The sequence below is a fragment of the Monocercomonoides exilis genome (assembly GCF_001643675.1).
Source record: "Monocercomonoides exilis strain PA203 chromosome Unknown scaffold30-1206723, whole genome shotgun sequence".
NCBI classification, from domain to species: Eukaryota; Preaxostyla; order Oxymonadida; family Polymastigidae; genus Monocercomonoides; species Monocercomonoides exilis.
The window spans coordinates 1,165,218-1,192,418 of NW_027150575.1; the positions used below are offsets into that span (position 1 = coordinate 1,165,218).

General features: G+C 32.3%; 4 protein-coding genes across 4 annotated transcripts; 2 read left to right on the plus strand and 2 right to left on the minus strand.

Moving 5' to 3' along the window:
- Positions 1-4,583: 4,583 nt before the first annotated feature.
- Positions 4,584-8,036, minus strand: MONOS_8157 (uncharacterized protein; the record flags this gene model as incomplete). The annotated part of the gene is made up of 1 exon (XM_067878543.1): positions 4,584-8,036. The coding sequence occupies one exon, from the start codon at positions 8,034-8,036 to the stop codon at positions 4,584-4,586; it is 3,453 nt and encodes a 1,150-aa protein (XP_067725253.1).
- Positions 8,037-13,952: 5,916 nt separating this feature from the next.
- On the minus strand, positions 13,953-14,784 carry MONOS_8156 (uncharacterized protein; the record flags this gene model as incomplete). Its single annotated transcript, XM_067878542.1, has 4 exons — positions 13,953-13,971; positions 14,086-14,366; positions 14,558-14,607; positions 14,778-14,784. 4 exons carry the CDS (start codon positions 14,782-14,784, stop codon positions 13,953-13,955), a joined length of 357 nt encoding a protein of 118 aa, XP_067725254.1.
- A 1,428-nt stretch (positions 14,785-16,212) lies between these two features.
- On the plus strand, positions 16,213-17,669 carry MONOS_8155 (uncharacterized protein; the record flags this gene model as incomplete). The annotated part of the gene is made up of 3 exons (XM_067878541.1): positions 16,213-16,566; positions 16,644-17,384; positions 17,574-17,669. 3 exons carry the CDS (start codon positions 16,213-16,215, stop codon positions 17,667-17,669), a joined length of 1,191 nt encoding a protein of 396 aa, XP_067725255.1.
- A 6,852-nt stretch (positions 17,670-24,521) lies between these two features.
- On the plus strand, positions 24,522-25,652 carry MONOS_16092 (uncharacterized protein; the record flags this gene model as incomplete). Its single annotated transcript, XM_067869004.1, has 1 exon — positions 24,522-25,652. One exon carries the CDS (start codon positions 24,522-24,524, stop codon positions 25,650-25,652), a length of 1,131 nt encoding a protein of 376 aa, XP_067725256.1.
- Positions 25,653-27,201: the final 1,549 nt, after the last annotated feature.

Genomic DNA, 27,201 nt, shown 5'->3' on the forward strand with positions numbered 1-27,201 from the left:
CTAATTTTGATTCCAATGCTTCGACCTGCTCTGAGAAGAAATAAGAATGTTGTTGATTTTTTGTTTGATGAATGGAAAGATTCTTCAAAGAATAAAGGTAAATGTGTTGTTCGCTGCGTTCAAATGATTTTTTCTAAGCCCAATTTTTGATTGCGAAATATTGGGGATTGCAATTTAATTTTTTTTTTTTTTTTTTTTTTTTTTTTTTTGTCATTTTTTGCAGTTTTTCTTTGATATCTTTGATAAATGATTTCTCAGGCTTTGCAAATTTTTGAAATTTTTCTAACGTTCCACTTTGTTACGACCATTTTAATGAAGAAATTTAAAATTTGAAAAATTTTGAATTTGTGTTTATTATTGATGTTGAGTTAAAGAATGATTTTTAAATTGGAAAATCTTTTTTTATCGAAGTTTTTGAATTTTTTGTGTTGAAGAGTCATTAAAGTGTCAACAATTTAAAATATAAAAGTTCAAAGATTGAGAATAATGGAGACCATTGTCTTAGGAATTTTTTATTCTTAATTATGCACCAAAAATTATTCTTCATCAAAAATCTTTTGACCAATGCCAAAAATAGGGTTATTGCACAATATATGGCTGTTCCTTTTTGAAATCATTCTTTCGTTCGTGTTTTGATCAAAAAATCTATTTCAATGGGATTGAGAAAAAAAGAACTTCAACGGTTAATGGACACATCACATGATAACATTTCTTAGAAATTGTTTTTTTAAAAAAAATCCCATTGAGACTAAAATTTTGATCAAAACTCGAACGAAAGAATGATTTCAAAAAGGATCAGCCATATGATGGTGAACAAAATTAAGTACAGATGATCGCATCATTATCGCAAATTGTTTCATAATGTTATTTTATTTTTCTTAAGTGGTGAAACTTTTTTTTGAATGAATCTAAATATTATTTCCCTCTCAATAATGGATTGAACAATTATTTTGACATCAATGATATTCAACAATTAAATCAATAAACAGTTAAAAAATATAAATTTGACTAGCAAACACTCCAATATGCTTTGAATTGATTCGATTTATCTTGTACCCAATTAGAATAGAAGTTTTTTGATAAGGGAAATAAAATTTTTTGTTTTTAAGATAAAAAAAAAATATTTGTAACAGAATTCTTCCCCCACAAGTTGATTTGGGAAAAAACAAAAACTTTTAGACTATGGTTTTCAAAATTAAGTGTTTCTTTTTGAAACCCGAGAAAAATACAATTGGTTTCATTTAAAATAGACCAGGATTCTAGAACTGGACTTGAAAGAGTGTATTCTTCTTTCCGCAATTTCCGCGAGCAATCAAAAGGTGAAAACTTTGTACGAAACACGTTATCATCACATCTTCAATGAAGGAAAATGTTGTTCCAGATCGTATTTTGTTCATTAGCCTATAATTGTTGCACATCGTCTCGAAAACATTTGAAGCAAAGTTGATAGTTCGAAAATCTTCATATTCTCAGAAAGCTTCCCAAAATCAATAAAATGAAAAACAATTCATATAAGCTGTGAAAATTTTAACGATTTTTGTTTATTTAATTATTTTTCATATCATTTACGTTTTTGTTTTTATTTTTAATTTTTTTTGTTTTTTTGTTTTTTTATTTTTATTTTTATTTTATTTTATTTTTTTATTATGAATAATTGAATAATAAAAATTTGTGAAGAATTCCGATTAATTTTTTTTTCATCTCAATAAAAAGCACACTATTTCTCAAAAAAAGGCAAATAATAAGTTTATAAATTCAGCAAATTTTGGAAAGTGAGTTGAATGCAGTATTCACTCTCTTCTTTCAAAATCAAAAAGAAAAAAATTATTATTTTTGTTTATTGAACTTATTGTCATGGACAAAACCCGGGAAAGGGACAAAATTCTGGAATGTCTATTGTTAAACTCAAAAAAGAAATAGTGAGTGGATGAAATTGTTATTGAAAATAGCTGTCATTTTCCTATTTCTCTTAAATTTTTCGATGCTATCTTTTTTTGAAAATATGAAATTTCAGAATTAATTAAAAATATTGTTAGGATCACAAAGTCATTATGTTTGCTTTTTCTTGCAACATGTTTTTCTTTTCCTTCTTCATCGGAACTTTCAAAAGTTTTCGCAACAGCAAAGTTTCTTTTAATGAAATCAAAAGTTAAAAAAATTTACATTTTTCTTTCAAGAAAAGATATTTTTCTCAAAAAAAATTATTTTTTCTGTTATGGTCTCTCCATCTTAGCTATATCGGCATATCTCTTCATTGAAGAAGGGAAGAGATCAATAGCATAATAAAAGGCTATATTTATTCAATATCGAGGAACAAGAAGAAACTCATAACTGTGACAAATCTCTTTTGCCTTCAACAGAAAAAATAAATATCTAAGACATTGTTTGAATTGTTTGACTTATATTCAAATATTATCTTTGAACTTTTAACACCTAATGTTATCAGTCCGAGAATGAGATGACACGAAAAAATCGAAATGAAGATGACAACAGCGAAATAACGAAAAACAACGAAAAATTAGCCTTACAGTTTAAAAAATGAATTCATGCTTTTCAAATGGAAAAACCGAAATCGATAGACATTGAAAGGCTCTTTGCATCCTCGACAAAGATTGCAACATGGTTTTCATATTTGTTGGTCAAAATAAAAACTAAAAAAAATCAGTTCAGATCGAATGTTGAAATATGATGAAACTGAAATATGTAATTGAAAATCCAATGATAATTACGTCTTTACACAATCATATCAAAATAAATACCAATTTTTTATTCACAATAACACCATCACAAGGCGACAAAAATATTTTGAGTGTTTGCTGAGGCCTCTCAATCAATAAAGTGATGCAATGGCCTTGAAAAACAGTCTTCAAAGATCAGATTTCTTTTTGGTTTCGTTATATAGAAAATTATAATCAATGGAAAATGGTAGATAATTGAAAAGATCAATGAAAAAATAATGTGGATTATCAACAATGAAAACAAATTTCAGAAACAAATAGGGGAAAACAATAAGATTTCTGCTTAAAGTATCTATCCTTTTCATTCAATTTTGTTTTGCAATTAATAGCAAGAATTTTTTCAACAGTTTGTTCAATGATTTTCACAGTGTCTCACGTCAGCCAATATTTTTGTTCAATCAGGATTTTGAATGTTCATTAGTTGCCACAATTAAGAAAAACTTATTAAAAAAACATTGGTTGAGCGTTTGTTTTCAAATAAATATTTTATTTTTGTCAATTCTTTTTTATGATATCAAAAAGTTAAATTAATTAATAAAAAACAACTCAATTAATAATGCATTCCCGGGCTTTGTCCCTTTCCCTGGTCTTGTCCATGATGATGTTTGTTATTTTGCACAAAGTTTAATTTCAATTTCACTGAAAATTTTTACACTTTAAAATTGTAGAAAATTACGACACAAACATATCAAAAAGTATTTTTGAAAAAAGCAAAAAATTGAATATCATTTGTATTTTGTTTATGATACAAATACTATCTGAAGATTATTTCGATACCATTTTAAATTTTTTTTTGACTTTTCATGAAAGTATTTCTTCTTTTAATATATTTTTTTGTTCATTTGCGTTTGATAAAAATTAAGTGAAATATTATAATTGTTTTGAATTGATTCAAATCATTGCAGTGTATCAGATAAATATTGAGCAACAATAAATGAATTGCAGCCATCATGCGAAATTTGTCCTATTAAAAGCTTTTCCCCTTTCGATTTGTTTTTTTAAAAAAATAATCATATAAAGAGTTTATTCTCAAAATTGATATTTATAATAATATTTTCAAAGAAATTGTGACATACAAGGCTATATTTTTGCACTTATGAAATATTCAACGATTTGAGCCAAACATTTTCTCAATCATATCTTTGAGAAGTCTTTCATTCCCATTCATAATAATAATAAAAAAATCGAAAAAAAATACAATAAATAATGTGGTGGAACAAAATTCATAATGCAAAAAATTTTGTCCCATTAAAATTTATTTCACAATTTTTTGAAATTATTTATGAAAGGAATTGATATTTTAAATGAAATCCCGATACTTCTCGAACATCATTGTTTTTTTTGACGCAAGAATCAAATTCGGTATTTTGAATCGTAAGCAATTCAAGTCACTTCTCTGAAGTTATTTTAAGAGATGAAAATTTTCGTTCCAAACAAAGAAAAAGAATTATTAAGCCATCACTGGATAACGTTATTGAATAAAGAAGATCTTTTCAAAACAAGTTTTCTCATGTAAGTGAAGATAAATATTCACACACTTTTGAATAATGCTTCAGATTTCAAAAAAAAAAGAAAACTTTCAATATGATCGAATACTTTTTCTTCTTGTTGAGGATGTTCAACCCCAACAATAATAAATCCAAAATACTGTTTGTGAACAACATAAATAATAAATTCATAATCTCTGAACGAAACTGCCAAATTCTCTCCCTTTCAAAATCCTGTTGTTTTGATTTCATATGTTTTATGATTTTCAATTTGAATTATTGGATTTGTGTTTGCTCAATTCATCTCTTTTTTTAACCCTGTGCATTTGAATTTGAAAAAAATTGGCCCATCTTAATATCAATATGAAATCCATGTCACACTGGTGTCTTCAACAGCACTCCCAGGCTCATCATCTCCTTCATAGTCGATGGCATCTGACACGGTCATGATGACTGCATCTTTCGGAAAATGTTTGAAAAACTCTCTTTTCAGCCAGACAAGCGAAGGCCTGTTTGATGCCTCCACCCCAACACACTGCTTCAACACTTCTGTAAAACTGCTTCCACTTATTGCTGCGATATCAGGTCTCTCCCCATTCACAATCTTCTGCCCTGCCACATCTGCCTCATAATCTCCAAATGGAATTTGAAGGGTCAGGCACTCCCACAGCATCATCCCAATCGAGAATGCCACAGATTCCTTTGTTGCCCCCATCTTCTTGTTGATCAGCAGCTCTGGTGCCATCCACCTCAGGCACTCTTTTCTGTTGTATTCATCATCTTCAAAGGCAGACGAGGGCAGAGAATCATCATCATTGTCACTGGCAGATGTCACAACAGTTGATGAAGAGATGGATGATGTGTCTGAACTATCATCAGATGAGAAGTCAGAGCGCATCACGATGCAGATCACCATGTGCTCAGAAAATAGTACTATATGAGGGCTCAGAGTGGAAAGAGAAGATAATCCATTTTCCATCTCATCAAACGAGTGGAGTGCCAGATTGGCCACCCAGAACAGGATCTGTGCAGCTGTTTGCTCCCTCTCCTGCAAAGTGCCAATTGCCATCTCCTTTGTTTTATTCTTTCCATGAAGCAACATGAACAGCGAATCCCTCAAATCCACAATCAGCTTCTCATGAGGAGACGAACAGGGTATTGCATCCACCAGATTAGACATGGACGATGTGGTTGGGCACAGATCTTCTCTTCGAACAAACGTTGAGTCTGAATCAGTTGTTGAAGTGGATGAGATGGATGGTGATGGTGTTCTCTTTCTTGTTTCCTCTTCTTCTTTCTCATCCACTTTCTCCAGCATCCATTGAGGAATCTTGTCTGAATCTCTCCCCAAAATGTATTCAGTACAGCTACACTCACTCAACAAATACTCAGATGACTCTGAATGTCCCAAGCTTTTCTCATACACCCTCTTTTTTATCATCTCTTCATTTTTCTTCTCTGCCTCCCTCTCTGCTCTCCTCCACTGCTCCTCTGGAGATATCTCCATCGTCACCATCTCAAATGCCTTTGGATCCTTCCTCACTGTGTCATTTACAATCTCTCTCAAATCTTTCGCTTCATTCTTTGCCTTTCTCCACCGAACGGCTATAACAACAGCAACAATCAGAACAATCAAAAACAAAACAACAAATATCAGACAAAAAACAGCCCATGATGATTTCCCTTCTTTCCCTCCTTCAACAATCCTTTCATCTCCTTTTCCAACACTTTCACTCCTGTTCTTCAGTATATATGGCTCTGTTGATGAAGGAGAATCTGCTTTCCCAAACACAATCCACACACTCACTACTGTCTCTTCTCTCACTTTCTCCAGTTCTGAACATGTAATAAATGTGTGAATCTCATTCTCTGACACAAACCCTTCTTCTTCAATCTCCTTTCTCACTATCTCCTCTTCATCCCCATTTTTCATGCTCATCTTCACTGACAAATCACATGGCAGTAACAACTTTCCCACAATCATCAACTCCACATCCCCATTTGGCTGAGAAATATTCTTCACCTCTTCCAAAACAGGGATGAAAAATGATGATCCTCTTTCAGCTGCTATCCCTCCCAATTCGCATCCTTCATCCAATATCCACAACGATGTGTTTGGCAACAAACCATCTCCCCCTTTCACACTCACAACATTCAATTCCCCATTCCCTTCACAAATCACATTCCTTCGAGCTGATGGATATCCCTCAATCGATGGGTTGTTGTTCTCAAACATTCCATTTTCAATCTTCACACTCCCTCCACTCACCCACAATCCACCTCCCTTGCTATTTCTGATTGTTGTTTCCCTCATCTCCACATTGCTCTTCTCAACATCAACCAATGACCCATTCCATTTACATAATCCCTCTTTTCTATTGTTTTCTTCATTGACAATTTCATCTTCTTTTTCTCCATCAAACACACATATCTCAACCCTCACATCCTTGGAATTTTTGATCTGCATCATGCTTCCCTTATCAACCGAATTCACACACTTTCCGAATGAGCTGTTCAGCACACTCACATCTTGCTCAGCATCATCCATCCCAATCACACACCCCTCCAACAGCAATGTCACATTCTCAACTCCCATCTCTTTCATCTCCACTTTCGCTTTCCCTCCAACACTCACAACATCCCCCTCGCAATTGATATTCGATATTCTTGTTTCAACAATTGTCACATTCGATTCTTCATGGAATGAAAGCACCGACATTGTTGAACGAATATCTCTGAATGCCGAATCAAATATCTTCAGCTCTCCACTTTCCACACTCACAATCGAACTGTTCAATTTCATGAACTCAACTGTTCTTGAAAAAGAGAAGAATTTGCATTCTTGTATTTTCGTCATTCCATTCTTCACTTTCATGAGATACCTGTGAGCTGACTCAAATCCATCTTCAAGCTGGAATGAGCACCTCTCCACTGAACATTCATTCACAAACTCCATCACACAATCCTTCTCACCTGATTTCTCAATCTTGCAGTTCAACCGAACAATCCCCTGTGTCTTTTTCAATGAATTCACAACCAGATCTCCAATCACACACTCCTTCCTCACAAACCCTTCTCCATCAATCAGAATCGCATTCATCACCCCTTCCTCGATGTGCTCAACCCCACAGTCGATGCTCACACACGGATTGCTCTGTGCACCACATCCCCTCCCATCACTCCCTCTCCCACTCACAAACACCTGTGCCGAATAATAGAATGTGATCAGCGAATTCAGATCAACATCTCTCTCGCTCCAAACATCCCTCCCACAGATGGAGTTGTTTGAGTTCAATGACTCCTGGATGTAGTTCAGTGTGAACAGTGTTTCGTTGATCTGTCGAGCAAACGAGTAACACTTGATGAATATGTCTTTCCCTGCAAATGCCTCGTTCAGCCTGAACAAGATATTCACAATCTTGAAATTCAGAGATGGAATCTGACTTTCATCACCATAATTCGCATGTGGGTCAGATCCATCAATAAACAGCCCTCCTCCACACCCTGTCTCACTCGAGCACTTGCATATCGAAAACGTGCTCCCATTCACTTTCAACACCGACTCCCCACTCTTCAGCACCACTCTCATTCCTCCACCTTCATCACTCAAACCACTCTTGCAACTCGACATCGAACACTCATCCACCACACACTCCACTCCATCCTCAAATGACCCCACATCAACAACACTCGCTCCAATCCTTTCATTCGTGATGTTCGCAAATGAACACCCAACAACCCTCAGAACAGGTCTGTTCCCATTTAAAAATACCTTCTTTTCCCTATTCATCTGACTTTCCTCTTCCATCATCGATATCAGACTTCTCTCTGTCACATCAGCAAATGAAACGTTCACATTCTGAAAAGTTCCATTAGTTGAAATTGTACTGATAATGTTACAATAAAACAGTTTGCTTCGCTGTTTTCAAATAGAAGAAACTCAATAATATATTTTTTTTGTCCATTTTAAATGAAGAAATAAGTTTTGTTTGGCTGAAAAGTTTCAGAATCACCTGATATTGCAAATTTTTTCAATAAAAATTTCTGATTTGGAGTTGAAAGACAGAAGAGATTGAATAATGCTTCTGCTTTAATTTGGTATCAAAGTGGGATAGTTCAGCATAGCATTGTTTATGTTTTCCCTTTGAAAGATGAGACATCCACAGAAATACTTTCAACATCACAAGTTTAACAACAAAATCATCTTTTTCATTTTGAAACACAAGAATTCTGCAATATGATAAAAATGAGCCATTTTTGCTTTGTCATTGAAATCATAATTTTTTTTTAGAGAAAAAATTTTTTCTCTGTTAAGCTTTATATACATGAAATTTCTTTCTTTTCGCCTTTGTCTTTGTGCAAAGCAGCATGTTCAATGTGACTCTCAATCATTCAACTCAACACATCATTTTAATAACTTTTCATTCATCATCGATATTGAAATCTGAACATGCCATTCTTCTTTTAATTATTCTCCTTTTTTCATAACATTTTAATTTTTTTAACATTCGAATCATTTATTCCTTCAATTTGAACAATGCAACATTCACTTCCGATTAATGTTTTATTGTGAAAGAAATACTGATTTTCATTCATTTGACACAACATTGTCACAAGCCGCGCCATCAGAGAAAGATTTTTCATATCGTCTTTCACTTTTTTCGCTTCTTTCACATTTGCTCCCAATTACAGTTTTTTGACAATTTCTTTTAGCTTCGTCTTCTTTTTTTTTATATTCGGAATGAGCAAAAATTGAGTGAATCTGCACAAAGTCCATTCCTTTTGAGCATTGCTCTAAAAGACATCGCTTTTGGAGATTATTTTTTGGAAAACGTTTCTGACATTCACATCAACACAGATGAATGAAACAAGGAGAAGATGACAAAAGAATAAAATAGTTACGCAGAGAAGACAAGAAAGTCAGTCCAACCGAAAAGAGAGACAAGTCACTTTCACAGAAATGGATTTGGCACTTTCTTTTCAATGAGTGTATTTTTGGAGAATTATTATCATGTTCTGACAGAACAACTATTTTATTCACAATTCAATTTGTGGGATGCTTGAAGCAGAAGGCGTTCATTGAATATCACATGGTGTTTATATATTCAAAATCTTCATCTTCATCTTCTTCGGCAATTCAATAAACTCTCCCACTCACTGATTTATTCTTCAACATTTCATCCTTCTGTCAATTCTGCTGCTGATTTCTTTTTCAATGTTTCTCTCTCTTGAAGCTCATCTCTTTCGTCCAAAATCATCTTTGTTCATCTTTTTCATTACCATTTTACAAAAACACGTTTTGTTTCAAATTCTTCACAGCAAACTGTCAACAAACATTAGATACTCCACAACTGATATTTCTTCGTTCTTCTTGTTCTTTTATTATCATCATCAAGGAAATCATGAGAGTTTCACACAGAATTTCTTCTTCTTCTTCTTCACCTTCTTTTTCTGCATTTTGAATGTTTATAAAAACAGAAATATTGGAGAACTAATGGGAAAAGGCAAACGAAGACTTTTTCTTTGAATGCATCAACTATTTGCATCAATGTTATGGATTCATTCGCAACGTTTTTTCAATTCATTTTCATCAACCCAAAAGAAAAGTTTAATATATGAAGGAATGCGTTGCATTTGTATTGGTATTGAGAAAAAAGCAGGTTTGAAAGAATGGATTTTTGGATTATTTCATGAGTCATTAGTGATGCATGGGAAATTACAGAAAGAAAAAGGAAGAAAAAGAGAAAGAAATGAAATTTGACTGAGATATTGAAGAATTGCATTTTGAGGTGATATGAATGTAACGAGTGTCCTTATTCAAGAAGAGGAGATAAAAGGAATGAAGAGAAAAGCAAAGGGGTACAATGGGGAAGAAAAGAATAAAGAGATATGAAAAACTGCACAAAAAATGAGAAGAATGAGAAGATCAATTAATCATGAATAACTTCATCAGTCATTCCCATTCCGAATTGGAGCATTGGATTGGCTTCTTTTTTAGCCATTCTTGCTGCTAATTTAGGTTCTCTGAAGTTGGTATCTGCATTCTTCAACAATCATTTCTTTATTGATACTCTTGTTTTCTTCTCAAGAATTTTCATTTCATTTCTTCTTCTTCTCGAATTCATCGAGAATGCGATGAGAAAGAGAAAAATCAGAGTAATCCGAAAATTTCAAGAGGAAATAACTGAACAATTGAATTTTCATGAAAAAATGAATCTATTTGAAGAAGATTGAAGACTGATATTCAATGACCATTATTGATGGGGAAAAAAAAAATGGATTTTGTGAATATTTATTATTTGAAAAAGGCGATAAAACATTTATAAAAATTCTTCAATCTTTTTTTTTTGTAATTTTGTGAAATGATGAAAATTGAAAATATTGTTTTTGAGTCACAGAACAAAATGAAACGAATTTGGCTAAACGTTATCAAAATAATCCGAAATATTCAACGATAATGCATCATGATATTTTTCGTTAAGAAAATCAAATATATTATAAAAGCTGGTGATGGCATCTTCATATCCTTCTTCTTCCATCTTTTCAAGCACTTTCCTTTTCATCTCTTTTCTTTTCTCTTCTTCCGTTTCATCGTCTGAGTTTCCTTTCAACCTTTCTGAAATCTTCAAAAAGAATTTCAAACAAATACATACAGTGAAGTTTTCATTTGTTGTTTGCTGAATCTCCTTCAAAATAGAATCAATAGCCCCACTCTCCAACAAATCATCAATTTCAACTGCTCTGTTTCTCACTGCATTTCCCAATGAACAAACGCATTCTTTACCAATTTCTCTGTAATTATCCTTTGCTGCTCGATACACTTGCACAATGCTTTCAATAATCACAAAAAATTTTTCATTTTGCAATCGACAGTAGAAAAGGAAAGTCCCCAACGTTCGGAGCCATCTCATCAATACGAATTCTTCTTTCGCTTCTTTTCCTTTTTCCTCTCCCTTTTTTCTCTCCCAATCAATATTTCTTGTCAGCTCTTCCAATTCTATTGTTGCCTCTCTCGCAAAATGAAGTTCATTCAAAATCTCTCCCTTCAAGCTTCTGTCGAACCATTGATGGTTTATAAGGAATTCCCAAGCAGATTGAAAAGATAATCGAGTAAGATTGTGTTGTTTCTGATGATATTTGATGATTTCTTTGATTTCGTTCAGGAAAAGTTTATAATCCATTTTCTATTCAAAAAAGAAGAAGAAGATAATAAAACACTATCTATAATGAAAAAGAAATGCTAACACCAAATAAGCCAAAGTTGCTAATCGCTAACAAAGCCATTTCCACTTCTTTTTGTGCTTTCTCGTCTTCCTCCTTGTTCGATGCAACTTTCAGAAGATTTGGAATACAAATTGATATTAACTCCGTCTGGAATTTTGAACACAGTGAAATATAACATTCGCAAAGATCAATCAAAAGTTTTTCGTTCATTTCCCCTTTTTTCTTTTGATCTTCTTCAATTATCATCTGTCCGAATCTTTTATTCAGCGAAGATGTTTCAAAGCCGTCGATCCAAATTCTTTTTAGCACTTTGCAATATCCAATGTGCTTCAATAACTCAAATGCAACTCCCATTGATATTTTCTTTTCTTCAATCATTTTACCAGTTTTATTGAACATTATAACCGTGAAAACTGATTTGAATTCTTCTTCACACATATGATTTATTAGTCCATTCATTTCTTCAATTTTATGTTTGCGCCCGGAGTCAGTGCTATCCTCCAATTTATGTATCAATTCTGAAAAAAAAATGTTGAAAGAAATCAAATTTTCAACAATTCAAATGCAACATTGAAACAAACCACTGAGTTTTTTTGTTACACTCCTCGTCTGCTTTTCGAAAAATATTGCATTCAGAAAATAATATATTTTCATATTGGCATTGAATTCGCATATGTTTGTATAGATGAAATTGGAGAATAATTAAATTTCAAAATTGTCATAAAAATATGAGCGTTCACACTGTCATTCTATTCATTTGCATTTTTTGTTGGTTATTAAAAGATTAAAAAGGTTTTGCCAATTTGCTTTATTTGTTATGGATTCTTTGATCAAAAAGTTATCTTCGAAATGAAATATTTATTCATGGATCGAGAATGAGAGTGAACATTTTCTATTGAATTTGAAATATTATTTCATATGAAAAGAGCTGGAAATGGTGAGATGCAATAATTAGGAATTCTGTCTGATAATTTTTGAAAATTTGATGAGATAGAAAATATATCATGTTATTTTTTGAATAATGGCATCTGTATGAGGGCACTTTATATTGTTCAATTGGTGGCGAAGATATTTCCATCTGTAATCACTCCAAAGCCCTGGAATATGACAGATTATTTAAATGGGAACTCATCGCTTTGGGATGGGAAATGTTGAAAAGAGGGTGCAATTCATTGTATTTCCGATTGCAGATGGGATGGTGAAGAAAGCGATTGGAAAATGGATGATGGGCGGATGTGTGGTAGAAGCGCCAGCTTCTTCGTAACAATCATGCTTCATCTGTTGCCATGTGCGGCAAAAAGGAAATGTTGAACAAGCATCACTCAGAGGATGGAGGCTCTGCCTCCTCAGGGAGTGGTCATTGCAGCATCTGTGTGGGCTCTTCCGAGACTGGCTGAGGAATGAGACGTTGGCTGAATCTTAAAAAATTCTAATTACTGGTTTGGACAAATGCTTCAGAATTATAGCATCTTGGATGAGGGCGGATGTGTGCGATGTGAACACACACACGTGAAATAAACGAATGCATTTGAGAGATCAGAAGGGAGATGTTTTTGAGATGATAGCGATGTGTGTGGATGTAAAGAGTTTTGTGGGAACAGTTGGGAGAATTGGATGAATGGAAAGATATGAGTCGAGAGAGGGAGTTCGAAGGAACTATTTTCGTAATCGTTGACTGCTTTCTCGAAAGCGCGATGAAGGCTTTGCCATTTGGTTGCTTGCTGATCATTTCACACTCAGCTGACTGCGCCATGCCAACAACGGTCCAATTAGCAGGAGCAAACAGACCACACTTCTCCCACTTTCGGATACTGAATGCCTTCAACATTTGGAACATCAAGGACTTTGCGAATACCCATCATCGACACACACACTGATTTCGATAAAGTGCTTCAGCGAGACAAGCGAACAGCTTTGCTATTTCATGCTCTTAAGCAAGCTAGCATTTCGAAAGCTGAAACGAGAATAGAAAATGCAGTTGAACCACAGCTTGTTTTTGTGGACCAGGAAAAGAAATGTTTGTTTCATTCGCTCTTTTTCTTCTTGCCTGAACGACCATTGACCTCACCTTGTTTGCATTTATTGTTCTTGATCCAAGAGATGAAATTCCATTCATATGAATTTGCTTTTTTTCTTTCAAGTTGTTTTCTTCTTCGATGCATTCTTCAATGGAAAATAAAGTTTCGCAATTTTTTTCCAAGCAAATCCATCAGATCCAAAGGCAAGCCTTATTCTCTTTTTAAGATTTTGATTACCAAAACGAATATTATTTGTTTGTGAATATTTTTTTTGAATGATTTCAAAGCGTTTATTTATTTATTTGCTTATGCATTGCAGAGATTTCTTATCTTTTGTAATAATTGATATCCAGTTTTGTTGCAAAAAATAGAAAATAAAATTGAATAACGAAATGGCAAAAATTAGCTTTTTAACTGTAGAAATTGTGAAATGATATTATATGAAAAGATTTGTTCAAATAAAGCATTCAATAAAAATAAGTAAATTAATTTTTGTTATTATTTCTTAATTATTGCATCGTAAAAAAAAAAAAAAAAAAAAAAAAAAAAAAAAAAAAAAAAAAAAAAATCAAAAAAAAAAAAAAATCATTCAACAGTCTAATTAATACACATTAACACCCTTCTTCTTCTCTCTCTTTCTCCTCGTATCTATCAGGGGACTCATCTGCCTGCAGCAGCATCTCCATTCTCTCAATGTTTGTCTTGTCCAGCCGGATGCTATTCAACATCGACGGAATGCCATTCAGCGATGCCCTGAGTGATTCAATGATTCGGATGGAAGGAAAGGAAGAAGGTGCATTCAAAGGCAGATGCTGCCAGAAACGCAGGTGAACAAGGACGATGAGGGCGAGTGTCTTCACAAGCGACTGGAGGATGTCCCCGATGGTGTTGAAGAGGACCTGAAGAGAGAGAAAGAAAAGAAAGAAAGAAAGAAAGTATTAGTTGTGGAATATTTTTAATTACAAACATTTATATGTTAGATAAATTGATTATTAATATTAAAAATAAAAAATAAATCAAAAAATTGAAAAAGAAAAGAAAGAAAAAGAAGAAATTTTCATCAAAAATGCATTAATAAATGAGGCAATACCCATTTTTCAATAAGCTCATATTGTTGCCTCTCTGATTGAAGCAGTCTATCTTTGATAATTTCTTCCAAGCCATTTATTTTTATAGAATGAAATCAAAAGAATATATGTGAAACACAAAAAGAGAAAAAAAAATTGAAAACATTAAATTATCATTGCTGAAAATGTTTGAGTAATTTTTAAATATTTTTATGATTTCCTTCTTTCTAATTTTTATAAAACAATGCATAAATGTTACAAAAAATGGATTACACACCTTAATAACATCAAATACCTCAATCGTAGTCTATTCTATCTTGCCGGGCTCGCTTCGGCATCACTTGAATTGTTTCAGTCTTTGTCTAGAAATTCACGCTGATATTGGAGAATCAATTATAACCATCAAAGCAACCAAAAATGATGATTTTCCAGAAAACGTAACAAGTGTCTTTACCGATAAATACAATTCTAGTGGCATCACCATTAAACGAGAAATATGTTGAAATGAATTCGAAATCCCGAACGTGCTTGTTTCCGCATGTTATATTTATCTTCCTTCTCCATCTCGAATTCTTTCATCTTCGCTCAACCTCAAAGCCTTTTGGAATAAAATCTCTTTCATTGCCCGATCAACAATGCAGCCCAATGTTGCGTCGACGCAGTCCCAAAGGCATTCAATTATCACGCTCACGAGCTTCATCAAAAAACTGCGAATTGTTGAAAGCTTGATTTCCTCCATCAATCTTCCTTCAGCCTGGATGGCCCACTCAAGTCACGAACAAATAACAAAATTATCCCGATATCATATAACTTTTCTCAACACATTAAATTTGAAACATTCACTGAAATCAGCAAACACTTTGACATAACAGGAAAAATCATTTCTGACAAGGAAAGCTTCCAGATAACTCTAAATGTGAGTGTCAAAATTGAAATACAAATATGTTTTAATTTAAAAAGGGCATTGAAGCACATACACGATTAATGAATAAACTGTTGCTTTTTTGTCTCTTCTTTGTTTTGTTCTTTTCAAAGTTTTTTCGCTTCTTCTTCATATTGCTCAGAATGTTAAAATAGATATTTTTATTTTAATACTCAATTCCAGACATGTGGGATACTTTCCGACATGTTCAAAAATTTCATTGAAATTCATTAAAGATCCTAAAAATAAATTACTGTTGGATCGATCAGAAAGAAATAAAACTCTTTCTTGCTTGCTAAAAATAGCCTTTATCGTTGGCTTCTTTGTGATTTCTTTTTTAACATAGATTTTTTTTCAACTAGACAAAGGAATTGAGTTTGGCCTTTATCTTTGTTTTGTTAATTTTCGACAATATTGTTTTTGTTTTTCTGTTTCTCATTTGATATTTTGCTGCAAGTTGATCTTTGCTAATAATAGGCAGGATGGAAATGTGCAATGAAGATAAATCCAATGATGATGTTCAGGAGCAATCACTTGCAAATAAGTTTTCAAGTTTGTGCATATTTTCTATTTTTTGAATGCTCAGCGCTTTCCGTCAAAATAAATTTTTTTGAAGAGTTGTTTTCTGAGCTTGAAGATTGCAATGAAGATGAGCAGAGAAAGAAAATTGAAGAAATGAATGGATTGATTGATGGAATGAATTTGAAAGAATTTATATCAATTTACACAAAAAAACTATTAAACAAAATGAACAAAATGATTGAAGAAAAGAAAATGTCAATGGAAAATACAATTTTGCTGCTGAAACATGTTGGATATTGCAATGTGCTGAAAAACGTGTGGGATCCATGCTTTTATGCATCTTCGCTGAGAGGAAGATTCGAACAGATGATTATTGAAGAAGAAAAGAAAAATGAGGAAAACGAAGAAAGTCTTCTTGTTGATCTTTGCGAATGCTATTTTTTGTTGAACAGGTGGGCTTCTTCAAATCTATTTCCGGTTTGCGTTCCCTGTCTTCTGAAAGTTTCTTTGAACAAGGAGAAAAACGAAGAAGCACAAAAAAAAGTGGAAACGGCTTTGTTGGCTTTGTCAAGTATTGGACAATTTCAAGTGTGTTGAGCTGGCTTGATTGCTTGATTGCAAAATTAAAATGTGTTATTATTTGTATTTTTCTTATCTTTTATTAGGAAGTGAGAAATGAACTGTTCTTGATTGAAATCAAAGAGATTATCCAATGTCATCAGAAACATAACAATCCTACTCGACTTGCCTATCAATCTTCTTGGCAATTTTTGATAGACAGATTTTACAAAGACAAAAGCTTGAATGAAGTGATTGTGAATGAATTACACTTTGCAAGAGAAGCAGCAAGAGAACTGGAAGAGCTAACAAAGTGCTTAAATTGGAAGAATAAATTTGAGGAAATGAGCAAAGAAGAAGCGAATGAAGTGATAGTTATTCGGAGATGGTTCAAAACACTTGAGATTTATTTTTTATGTTGTCAATTATGGAATGAAGAATACGTTGGACTTATCAACAGTCTTGTTCAGTTATTTCGAGCAGCAAGAGAAAATAAAAGAGAAATCAGTTACAAGTGCATTCATTCCTTGAGAAATGCAGTACTAAATAGAGATGTGAAAGTTGATATCTTATTGAAAGGAGGAGCAGTTGATGCTGTTTTGGAGGAGATTCAGAGGCCAACATTGGATGACGATTTTGCATGCGAAAGCTTACATTACTTTATGTTTGTTTCGAGTCGATTGAAAGAAAAGGAGGATGATGAAATGGAAGAAGAGGAAGAAGAAGAGGAGTTTGATGAGGGGGATGAAGAGAGAGATGATGAGAAGGAAGAAGAGAAGGAAGATGAAAAGGATGGAAAGAAGAAAGAAGAAAAAGAGGAAGCGAAAAGAAAGGCTACGAAAAGGAAGGTTTTTGAAAAGCTGGAGGAAGAAGGATACGAAGATACCATCACCAGCTTTTATAAAATATTCGATTTTATTAGCCTCACATTTAGTTATGATTTCAAATTATCTTTGAATCTTTCTGATTATTTTGTAAATGTTTGAATCAAAAGCGCTTTTTCTATTTCTGACTTTTCGGAAATTGTTTTTGTTAAGTCAGAAAAAGAAAGGAAACAAAAGAAGAAGAAGAAGAAGAAGAAGAAGAAGAAGAAGAAGAAGAAGAAGAAGAAGAAGAAGAGAGGAAGAATTTGATAACAATCCGAAAAGAGTCTTTTTTATTGGTACGTACAATTCCAATTTATTCTTCATCTATCTCCTTCAACAACTTCTTCAAAAACAACAACAACAACAACTTCCTCCTCCTCCTCCTCCTCATCTTCTTCTTCTTCTTCTTCTTCTTCTTCTTCTTCTTCTTCTTCTTCTTCTTCTTCTTCTTATTCGTCGTCTTCTTCTTCTTCCTCTTCTTCCTCCTCTTCCTCTTCTTCCTCTTCTTCCTCCTCTTCCTCTTCTTCCTCTTCTTCCTCTTCTTCCTCTTCTTCCTCTTCTTTTTCTTCTTCCTCTTCTTCTTCTTTAATTGGTTCTCCTTCTTCTATTTTTAATCTCTTTTTTCATCATTAATCTGTCTTATTCATTCTCTTCATCTTTGAAAGTCCAATCATCAATTTTCAAATTTTTTTTTAAAAAAAATCAGAACCTATTATTCACATTTTTTAAATTTATATGAAAAAATATTTTTGGTTTTTCTTGATCAAAATTTAAACTTTTTCAAAGTGGTTATGGGCTCTATTTTTCGAGAAAATGAATACCAATGAAGAAAAATATATTAATGAAGAAAACACATTGTTATAAAATGAGGAATGCATTTTCGTTTTGGAGAACTCAATTTCATGAAATTTGGCAAGATTTTAAGTACTTGTTAATAGATGAAAAAAAAGTTGTTATGGTTATCTTGAAAGATAATATTCTTTTGAAATTATCACGAAACTTCTTATTTCGGAAGCTTTATATGATTAACGTTATCAAATTGATAAGAAATTTTAATAACTAATGTGTAAGTTAAAAAATTTTTTATGTAAATATTCATAATATGGGTACTAATTTTTGAAAAGTCGCAAATGTTTAATTTTCAAAAAAAAATCAAAAATTTCTAACTTTGTTCAAATTTCTGTCACAGCTCATGAATCTTCTCATGAATGTTTGAATTATCATTATAAAGAAATGGATTTCATTTTAGTGAAATTTGGTTTGTGTTAACAAACATTTGAGTAAAATATGAAAATTTTGATTTATTTGAGAATTAAACATTTGCGACTTTTCAAAAATATTTTCCCATATGGAATTATGATAATCACTTCATTTAACAAATGGTTAATATTATCAAATGTGAGAATCCTTTTCTATTAAATTTTCGTTGTTTAACCCTTGAAAAATAATTTCTTCACAACTTGTTATTGAAACAAATATTTCTTTAACATATTTGTTTCCATTTGAATCTTTGAAACGTGTGTAATTCAACATTTCAATTGTTTTACGCTTTAATGTTCAAATAAGACAAGAATGAGAGTGTGTCATTATTGATTGTGATGTGAATAAGATATATATTTTTATTTTTTTTTTAGCCAACAAAGAAAAAGTAATCTCAGCGAATGGTGGGGATGTGACCAGCGCTACACCATGTATTTACTAAATTTTTTTGAAAAAAAACGAAAAAAAGAAAAATTCGGTGTTTTGGATTTGTTGAGAAAAAAGTCAAAAATGACATGTTTATGATGGAAAAATAAGAACAAAAACAAGAAAATCTCTGGGTTCGCTAGAGCGATCCCGTTTCTTTTTGACTATGATGAACAACCCCCACACACCTTCCACTACGCCACTCGCTTCTATTCTGCAATTGATGTGCGGGGCTGGAGGGATAGTGGCGAGGATTGGGAATGAGAGTGCAAACGGAAAAATTTTGCCAAATTGTATGAATCAGATAAGAAAACGAATCATAATTTCATAATTATTCGATTGATATTTCAGAAAAACTTTTATTTAAGATAAAATTTTGTGTTTATATCATTTCACTTTTTCCAACAAACTCGCTCGTTTTTGTCCTGAGACAAAAACTCTGGTGCAAAAAAAAAGAGGATTTTTGAATGTGCCAGAGAGAGGAGAAAGCAAAATAAAATCATAACGAGAGAATGTGATGTGTGCGACTGTTGAGACATGGTGGGATGGATAGAGGTTCTAAATAGCTTCAAAACAAAAATAAGTTGTGAAAAATGATGAAAAAAAAGAAGGTCGTTTTTTTGAAAAAACATGACTTTTTTGAGTGGGGAATGAGAGAAAAAGGAAAAAATCGGAAAAATGAATGGGTTAGTTGTTCGTTTTTTGGGGAAAAATTTGCGATAGTTGTGTCATTGCAAGCTATTCAAAATACTCACTTGCTTTAAGCCTGCGATCCTAAGTCTCGTCGAAAATTCGCTTCGCTCATTATCTCCTCGACTTTGGTTCTCGGCCGAATGCTTCGCGAGAAATGTTTTCGATTTATTTATTTATTTTTTTTTATTTAATTTTTCAAATCATTGCAATCATATTGTTCATATTTATGTTGATATTTTCAAATTTGAATAAATTTTAATTTTTTAAAAAAAATCAAATTTCCCATAAACAATTTTTTTCTTCATTGCATTTAGGGATCTCATTTTTTTTTGGTGATTTTTTTTATATCAAAATAAAATGTCATCAAAAGACGGAGAGCTGTATTCTGTAGTGCCGCATGCTTGTTGCAATGAAGAAACAAATAGCAATTTGCCATCTTTTTCATCGCTGTTTTTTCCTTGCATGCAAACAACATTAATGATCAATGATGGAATTGGAACCACAAGCTTACATAATGAAGTGAATGTTGCTCGGAATGATGCAGTATCGAATGAAGAATGTTCAAAAAGTGCTCGGAATGATTTATTTTTTATATCAACATCAAAAAAATACAATTATCAAAAACATCAATCAACTTAATTGCTTGCATCTTCTTCTTCAACTTCTTCTTCTTCTTCCTTAGACAATTTTAACAAAGATCTTATTTCCAACAATGATTCTTTTTTCACACCTCACAATATAACTTAAAAAAATAAAAAAAATCATCTGATGATAAAAATAATTCAAAAAATTTGTCAGTTTCTTAAATTGATAATATAAAAATTTGTGAAAATAAAGATGATGGAGAAATAAAAGATCTATCAAAGGGTAAAGAACTTTGTTAAAAAAAATTTACAGGTTCGATAATTAAAAAAATTCGCAAATTTAATTATCAATAAAGAACAAATAAAATCGTCATCATCTTCAACTGAAAATAAACAATCAACAAAAATTAGCAATTCTTCTTCCTCTTCAAATAAAATTCATCAACAAAAAATTCAATTATCTGATAATTCAATCACTTCTTCAAAACAACTTCCATACAATTCAATTGATTCGAATTATAAATTAAATCTGTCATCATCAATTTTTGATGTGAGAAAAATCAGCTAAGATATCAACTAATCTCATGAACCAAAAACAATCTTTGCTTTTAAAAAAAGAATGCAATACAAATGGTGCAAAATATATAACTTCATGCATTTTCATCGAACATTTATGCACTTTTCATTGACATATTTAGATCAAAAAAACACATTTATAATAGGTCCATATTCTGACTTTCGTGAAATGTCACAATACCTTTTTTTTTTTATTTCTATGATACCTGTTTTCGGATATGAAAATAAAATGTATTTTGAAATCTGAGAAGGTGAAACAAAGTTATGAGTGAAGCAAATTTTCAATGCCGTACGCAAAAAATGCTTGAAAATCCATATTTTTCCCCATTTGCTGAAAATTGCGAAGTTTAAAATTATATTTTTCCAAAACATGGAATTTCTGAAATCAGGTTATTCAAATACATAATAAAACATTTTTTAACATTAATTAAATAAATGAACCATTATCATACATGAATATTAATGATGTTACAGGAGAAGTTTTGAAATCTTTGAATTTGCATTCTCCAGCTAGTAAATATTTTTGTGACACTTCCCCAAGAAGTGTATATCAAACCCCTTTTTTGTTTTCTGTGGTATTGCGAACATTTGACAGAGAAACATTTGAACCTTATCTTCAAACAGGCTTTCCAATTAGCAAGGAGAAGAAAAAAACACAAGTTTTGTTGTATGCCGTGTTTATTTCCTTCTGCAGAAAATTCAAACATGAGCCTTGACTTTTTAACATGTATACTGTGTACGGCTTTATCAAACTGTTTGGAGCTGCAGTTGGATATTCAATAAAAAGTTCGAGAGATTTAATTCATCCGTCATAGAAAATATTTTTCATGGTATCGAACAAAAGAGTTTGTTTCGCATAAAGTCAGAAAGACTGCATTGCTTGTTATTGATGAAATTATTTATCAAAGTGATCAAATGTTAGATAACGATGAGCTGGAGAAGTTTCATAGCGTCTCCAAGTATTGAGAACCACAAATCGTTCGAGACTTTGAAAAATCCTTTCTTGTATACCAGAATGAACAGTGGAAAAGCCAAGAGAGGCTTCTCTGTTTCTTTTTGCTCTTGACACGTATGCAAGAAGTCTGACATGCTCCAGAATTCGTCTGCGGGATATTGCCAGAGTGTTTTCCAAAGACGGTTCATCATTTGTCAAAGTCACAATCAATTTGGCATACGGAAAGGGCATTAGAAATGATGATCACTGTGTCACCGTTGAAGGTTACATCAAAGGAAAAAACAATCTGAACGTGATATGGATGTTGGAGGAGAATAGAAAAATCCTTAATGGATTATATTTGATTTTATTCGACAATTGGAATTTGGGAGAACTTGGATCTCATTTCTTTAAGGGAAAAAAATAATTTGTGACAAGAGATTCGATGTTCAAGCCGACTGAAAGTGAAGCTGAAAAAGAAAAAAGTTACAATTTTGTTCTTTGTATTCTTGGTATAAATGCTGCAATAAGTTATTAAAATTCGAGATATTTGAGTATTTTTTTTTGAAAAGTCGCAAATGTTTATTTTCCATATAAATTAAAAATTTCTTGTTTTGCTGAAATTTATATTTACACTCACGAAACTACACTAAAATGGATGTTCAAACTTGACCATGCCATCATTCACTTTTCAGTGAAGGTTCGTGAGTGCAAACAGAAATTTCAGCAAAATAATAAATTTCAGATTTACTAGAAAATTATACGTTTTGGACTTTTCAAAAAGAATAACCCATATTGGAAAGTATTAAAGAGTTTTGGAAACTGCTTTCAATTGTGCAATCATGAAGCAAAAAGGCGCCTTGGAGGGAAAGCGAATGATCAAAACAATATAAACTTTATTTAAAGAAACTTTACTGATTTTCCAAATGAAGTTTCGGAGTCAAATGTTCCCACTGAACAAAACTGGAAAAAAAATCAGCCATATTTCATAACATTAACATAAAGAAAATCGAATGGAAAGCGGAGAGCATTATGGATGAATTCAGATTATTTGTAAGCAAATAATTTAATTTGATTGTTTCAACATGCAAATCCAAATTTTTTCTATCAAAATATCAGCAAATGACAGCCAGAAAAAACATTCAACGTTATCACATACAATAAAACAAAAATGAAACAATACTTCAAACTTGCATGAAGTTCATATCAAACAAATTTATTGAAGGAGGTTGTGATATTGAATCACAAGCATATCAGTTTTTGAATTCAATTCCAGATATTTTGGATGGAAGGATTCAATTGGAGGTGAAATCTTTCACACCAAAAATCAAAGTCAAAGAAAAAAGAGAGATAAACCCAATTATGAAATGCTCATCTGGAATTAAGTGGGCGAGATTTGAAGATGATATTTTAATAAGTGGAGTTCTTGAAGGAAAAACTTTTGATAAAATTAGCGAAGAATAGAAGATCAGATCTGCTAATTCCTGCAGTGACCGTGTTCAAAATATTCAAAAGAAAATGAAAAAGATAGAAAACATTGTTGACTTCGACAACATTACTCCTGAAGTTCTAAAATATTTGGAAGATGATGTTCATAATGCTTTAATTTCTGAATCGGAAGATTGTTGAGAAGAAAGTTAAAATTATAAAGTTTTTTGGAAATGTGATTTCACTGAGAATTATTCTGTTATTATTTTGATAATGTTGATAAAAAAAATTGACCCACTTCTATTCAATACTGTGGATAATTTCATTTTTATTGACAAATAATAATCTGGTATTATGTCAATGTGCTATTAATAAAAGTGTTCATATCGAATGAAAGCTTGTTTAATGTTTGAATGAATTTTTTTCAAACAACTTCAATGAAATTATTATCTTTTTCATATCCAGTTTATATTCTTGATTTTCACACATTTATCAGTTCGTTTCTTGAGAGTTATGAACGCATATAGTCAATATTTGTAATATTGGTGATTATTTTAAGGTTAGGTTAGGGTTAGGGTTTACTCAATTCACAACCCGATGGTCCCGGCTAAATTGCATTTTTTGAATGAATTAAAGAATTTTGAAATTTGATACATGTTCAATAATTTTCATTAATCAATATTATACACATTTTTTGTTATCGTCAATTATTTACATCATATTCATGTGTACCATAATAAATATTTCTAATTTCTGATTTTGAATTTTTTTATATTCGTATCGAGTGACATTCACTGATTGCTGTTACAAATGAGTTTATTAATTCCAGCATATGCAATTTCTGCATCGTCTTATTTGAAAAGCAATTCATCTCAGAACATTCAAAACGATTTGCAATCTTTCGTTCAACCTGTTCAATCTCAAGTTTGTTTCCTTCAACATTAAAGTTTTAGAATTATTGTGTGCTAATTCAACACATATTTAACAATAAATATCATACAGGAATCATCTGAACAAATTTCGACACCTTCAAAAAACTCAGCTATTTGTAATGAAAAAGAAAAGGTTTGCTCTTCAGGCAAACATTATATGTTATTTTGATATGAATTACTAATTCTGTTTTATCTTTCTTGTAAATAGAAAGAATATCATGAGGAGAAAACAAAGACTTCTTCAATTAATGACGAATTTGTGAGTAAAAAAGAAATAGCCAAAAAAATGATCAACCTTGTTCAACAGTTATTAACTCCCTCAAAGACACGAACACCAGATATGAAAAAGCGATGTGAGCTGAAAAGAACATCAACAGGAACATTAAGAAAAAATCTTGGAGAAAAAACAACATCGTTTGGCACACCAGAATTTCATTCAACAATCGCAGCAAGCACACACAGCCAAGTCAATGAGCCAACGAAATCGGTTGATGTTGTGATGACACCAACAATGACGAGAGTTTTTGTTGACACTTATAAAACGCAGCTGCCGGAAGAACAAAAGACTTGCGGAAAAAAGGATGATGACGAAAGCGAAGATACTGCAGAGGACGATTCAGAAGGAGATTTAATGGAGCCCTATGATGATTCTGAATATTTGGAGGATGAAATTGTCGAAGAAGATGATAATGAAATTGATGAATTAGATAACGAATCGATCAACCAGATTTTAGCAAATATTAGTGAAGAATGTGATGATCACCGAGAGTGTGTTGCATGTGTTGATAAACAATATAACAAAAGTGACATTCCATCAAATAGTTGCATGCCTTCAGGAAGTAATTCAACTGAGAATGAGAACGATTTGAAGAAATCCAAAAATAATTCCCAGTTCAAAAGACCAACCAGAATGGATGTTGCGCTTGAAAGAGTTGGAAAAGAGGGAGCAATGAAGTATCTGAGCACAGCTCCACTTTGGTCAATTTCTACGGTTAAGAAACATGCATGGGTAGGGAGATTGTTGGAAAGGTGGTGTGAGAAAGTTGAAAGAAAAGTGTGGCCGTTGGAATGGAATGTGGCCAGAGGGTTTGTGCTGTTTTGTGGAAAGGAGTGCAAGTATTCACTCACCTCCATTGTCCACGTTATTGTCCCCTCAATAAAAAGAATGAGTATTGAAAAAAGAAGCAGAAAGTTGAACAAGAAAACAGTTGCTGCTATGAATGATGCGATTCGCTTCCTCAGATATGACAAAGAGGTAAAAAAGAGAGGAAAGGAGAGGGAGCCAGCGTTGTTGCTTGATGTAGAAAGGGTGATAAGTTTTATTCCCAATGTTCTTGACTCAAAAGAGATGGAGGCGGCGATGTACCTTATGTCAGTGCAAACAGGTGCGAGAGCAATTACTCTCAAACTAGGTTAGGGTTAGGGTTAGGGTTAGGGTTAGGGTTAGGGTTAGGGTTAGGGTTAGGGTTAGGGTTAGGGTTAGGGTTAGGGTTAGGTTAGGTTAGGGTTAGGGGACCAACTGTGCATGATGGAAGTGCTGGAGGTTAGCACATGTTATCATCAACACATTGTACATAATTTTAGTATCATTTTGACATCAAATTTTGACAAGAACCTTCGATTATCACTTTTTGTAAGAAGTCCTAAGAAAAGTGTATTTTTGAGTGATTTGATACAACACATTAGTGAAACTATGAATTTGTATTTTGTTTATAAGTCATGTTTTTCATCCATAATAAGTGTATGGCAAGTTACATAGCATTATATATCAAAATAACCATCGATTTTTGTCAATGAAGAAAAAATAAAAAATAATTTATATCTCAATGGGAAGAATGATTTGGAGGGAGATATTATACCAGTGTGCTAGTTGTGTGTTGTGTGTAATAATGCGATATAAGAGAAAAAATAATAAAATAAAAAAAGAACCGGTTATTTCAGAATTGGGCTGAAAAAAACTAAGTCAGTACTATGAACAGATTTTGTAATTTTGATGAAAAAATAAAAGTTGAGATTTTGGCTGCAGTGCAACAATCCATGGGTTTCCCCTTCATCCCACCGACACCTCCTTCTCAAATTCGATTTTATGTGTCAAATTTCTAATATATTGCTATTATTCGAACCTAAAAATATTCATTTTTTTAATAAAAATATTTTTTATAAAAATATCAAAAATAGGTTGCAGTTAAAGGGTGTTGAAATTCGCCTTTTTTCCCCCCAACAAATATTAACAATTAATTATCACAAAATTATCAATCAATTTTTCTATCATGAGATATGAAGATATTTGATTTTCAGTGAAATATCAGTCAAAAGTCAAATGATTGTCTTAAAGATTAAGACATGCCTGTGTTTATAGAATAAACTTGTATTAATGATACTATGTCAGGGTTATGGAGTGTGGTATTACTCTATTATTGACTACCATTTGGAATTTATCATTCCTGAATCCAGGGAAAAAAAAATATTTTTTATGATTTTTCAGTCATTTTTTGGCAAAAAATTTGCCTAACCCTCGAATTTCATCGGGGGTCCCTGAGAGATAAGCGATATATTATTCTTGGTTATTGTTAGGGGACCAACTGTGCATGATGGAAGTGCTGGAGGTTAGCACATGTTATCATCAACACATTGTACATAATTTTAGTATCATTTTGACATCAAATTTTGACAAGAACCTTCGATTATCACTTTTTGTAAGAAGTCCTAAGAAAAGTGTATTTTTGAGTGATTTGATACAACACATTAGTGAAACTATGAATTTGTATTTTGTTTATAAGTCATGTTTTTCATCCATAATAAGTGTATGGCAAGTTACATAGCATTATATATCAAAATAACCATCGATTTTTGTCAATGAAGAAAAAATAAAAAATAATTTATATCTCAATGGGAAGAATGATTTGGAGGGAGATATTATACCAGTGTGCTAGTTGTGTGTTGTGTGTAATAATGCGATATAAGAG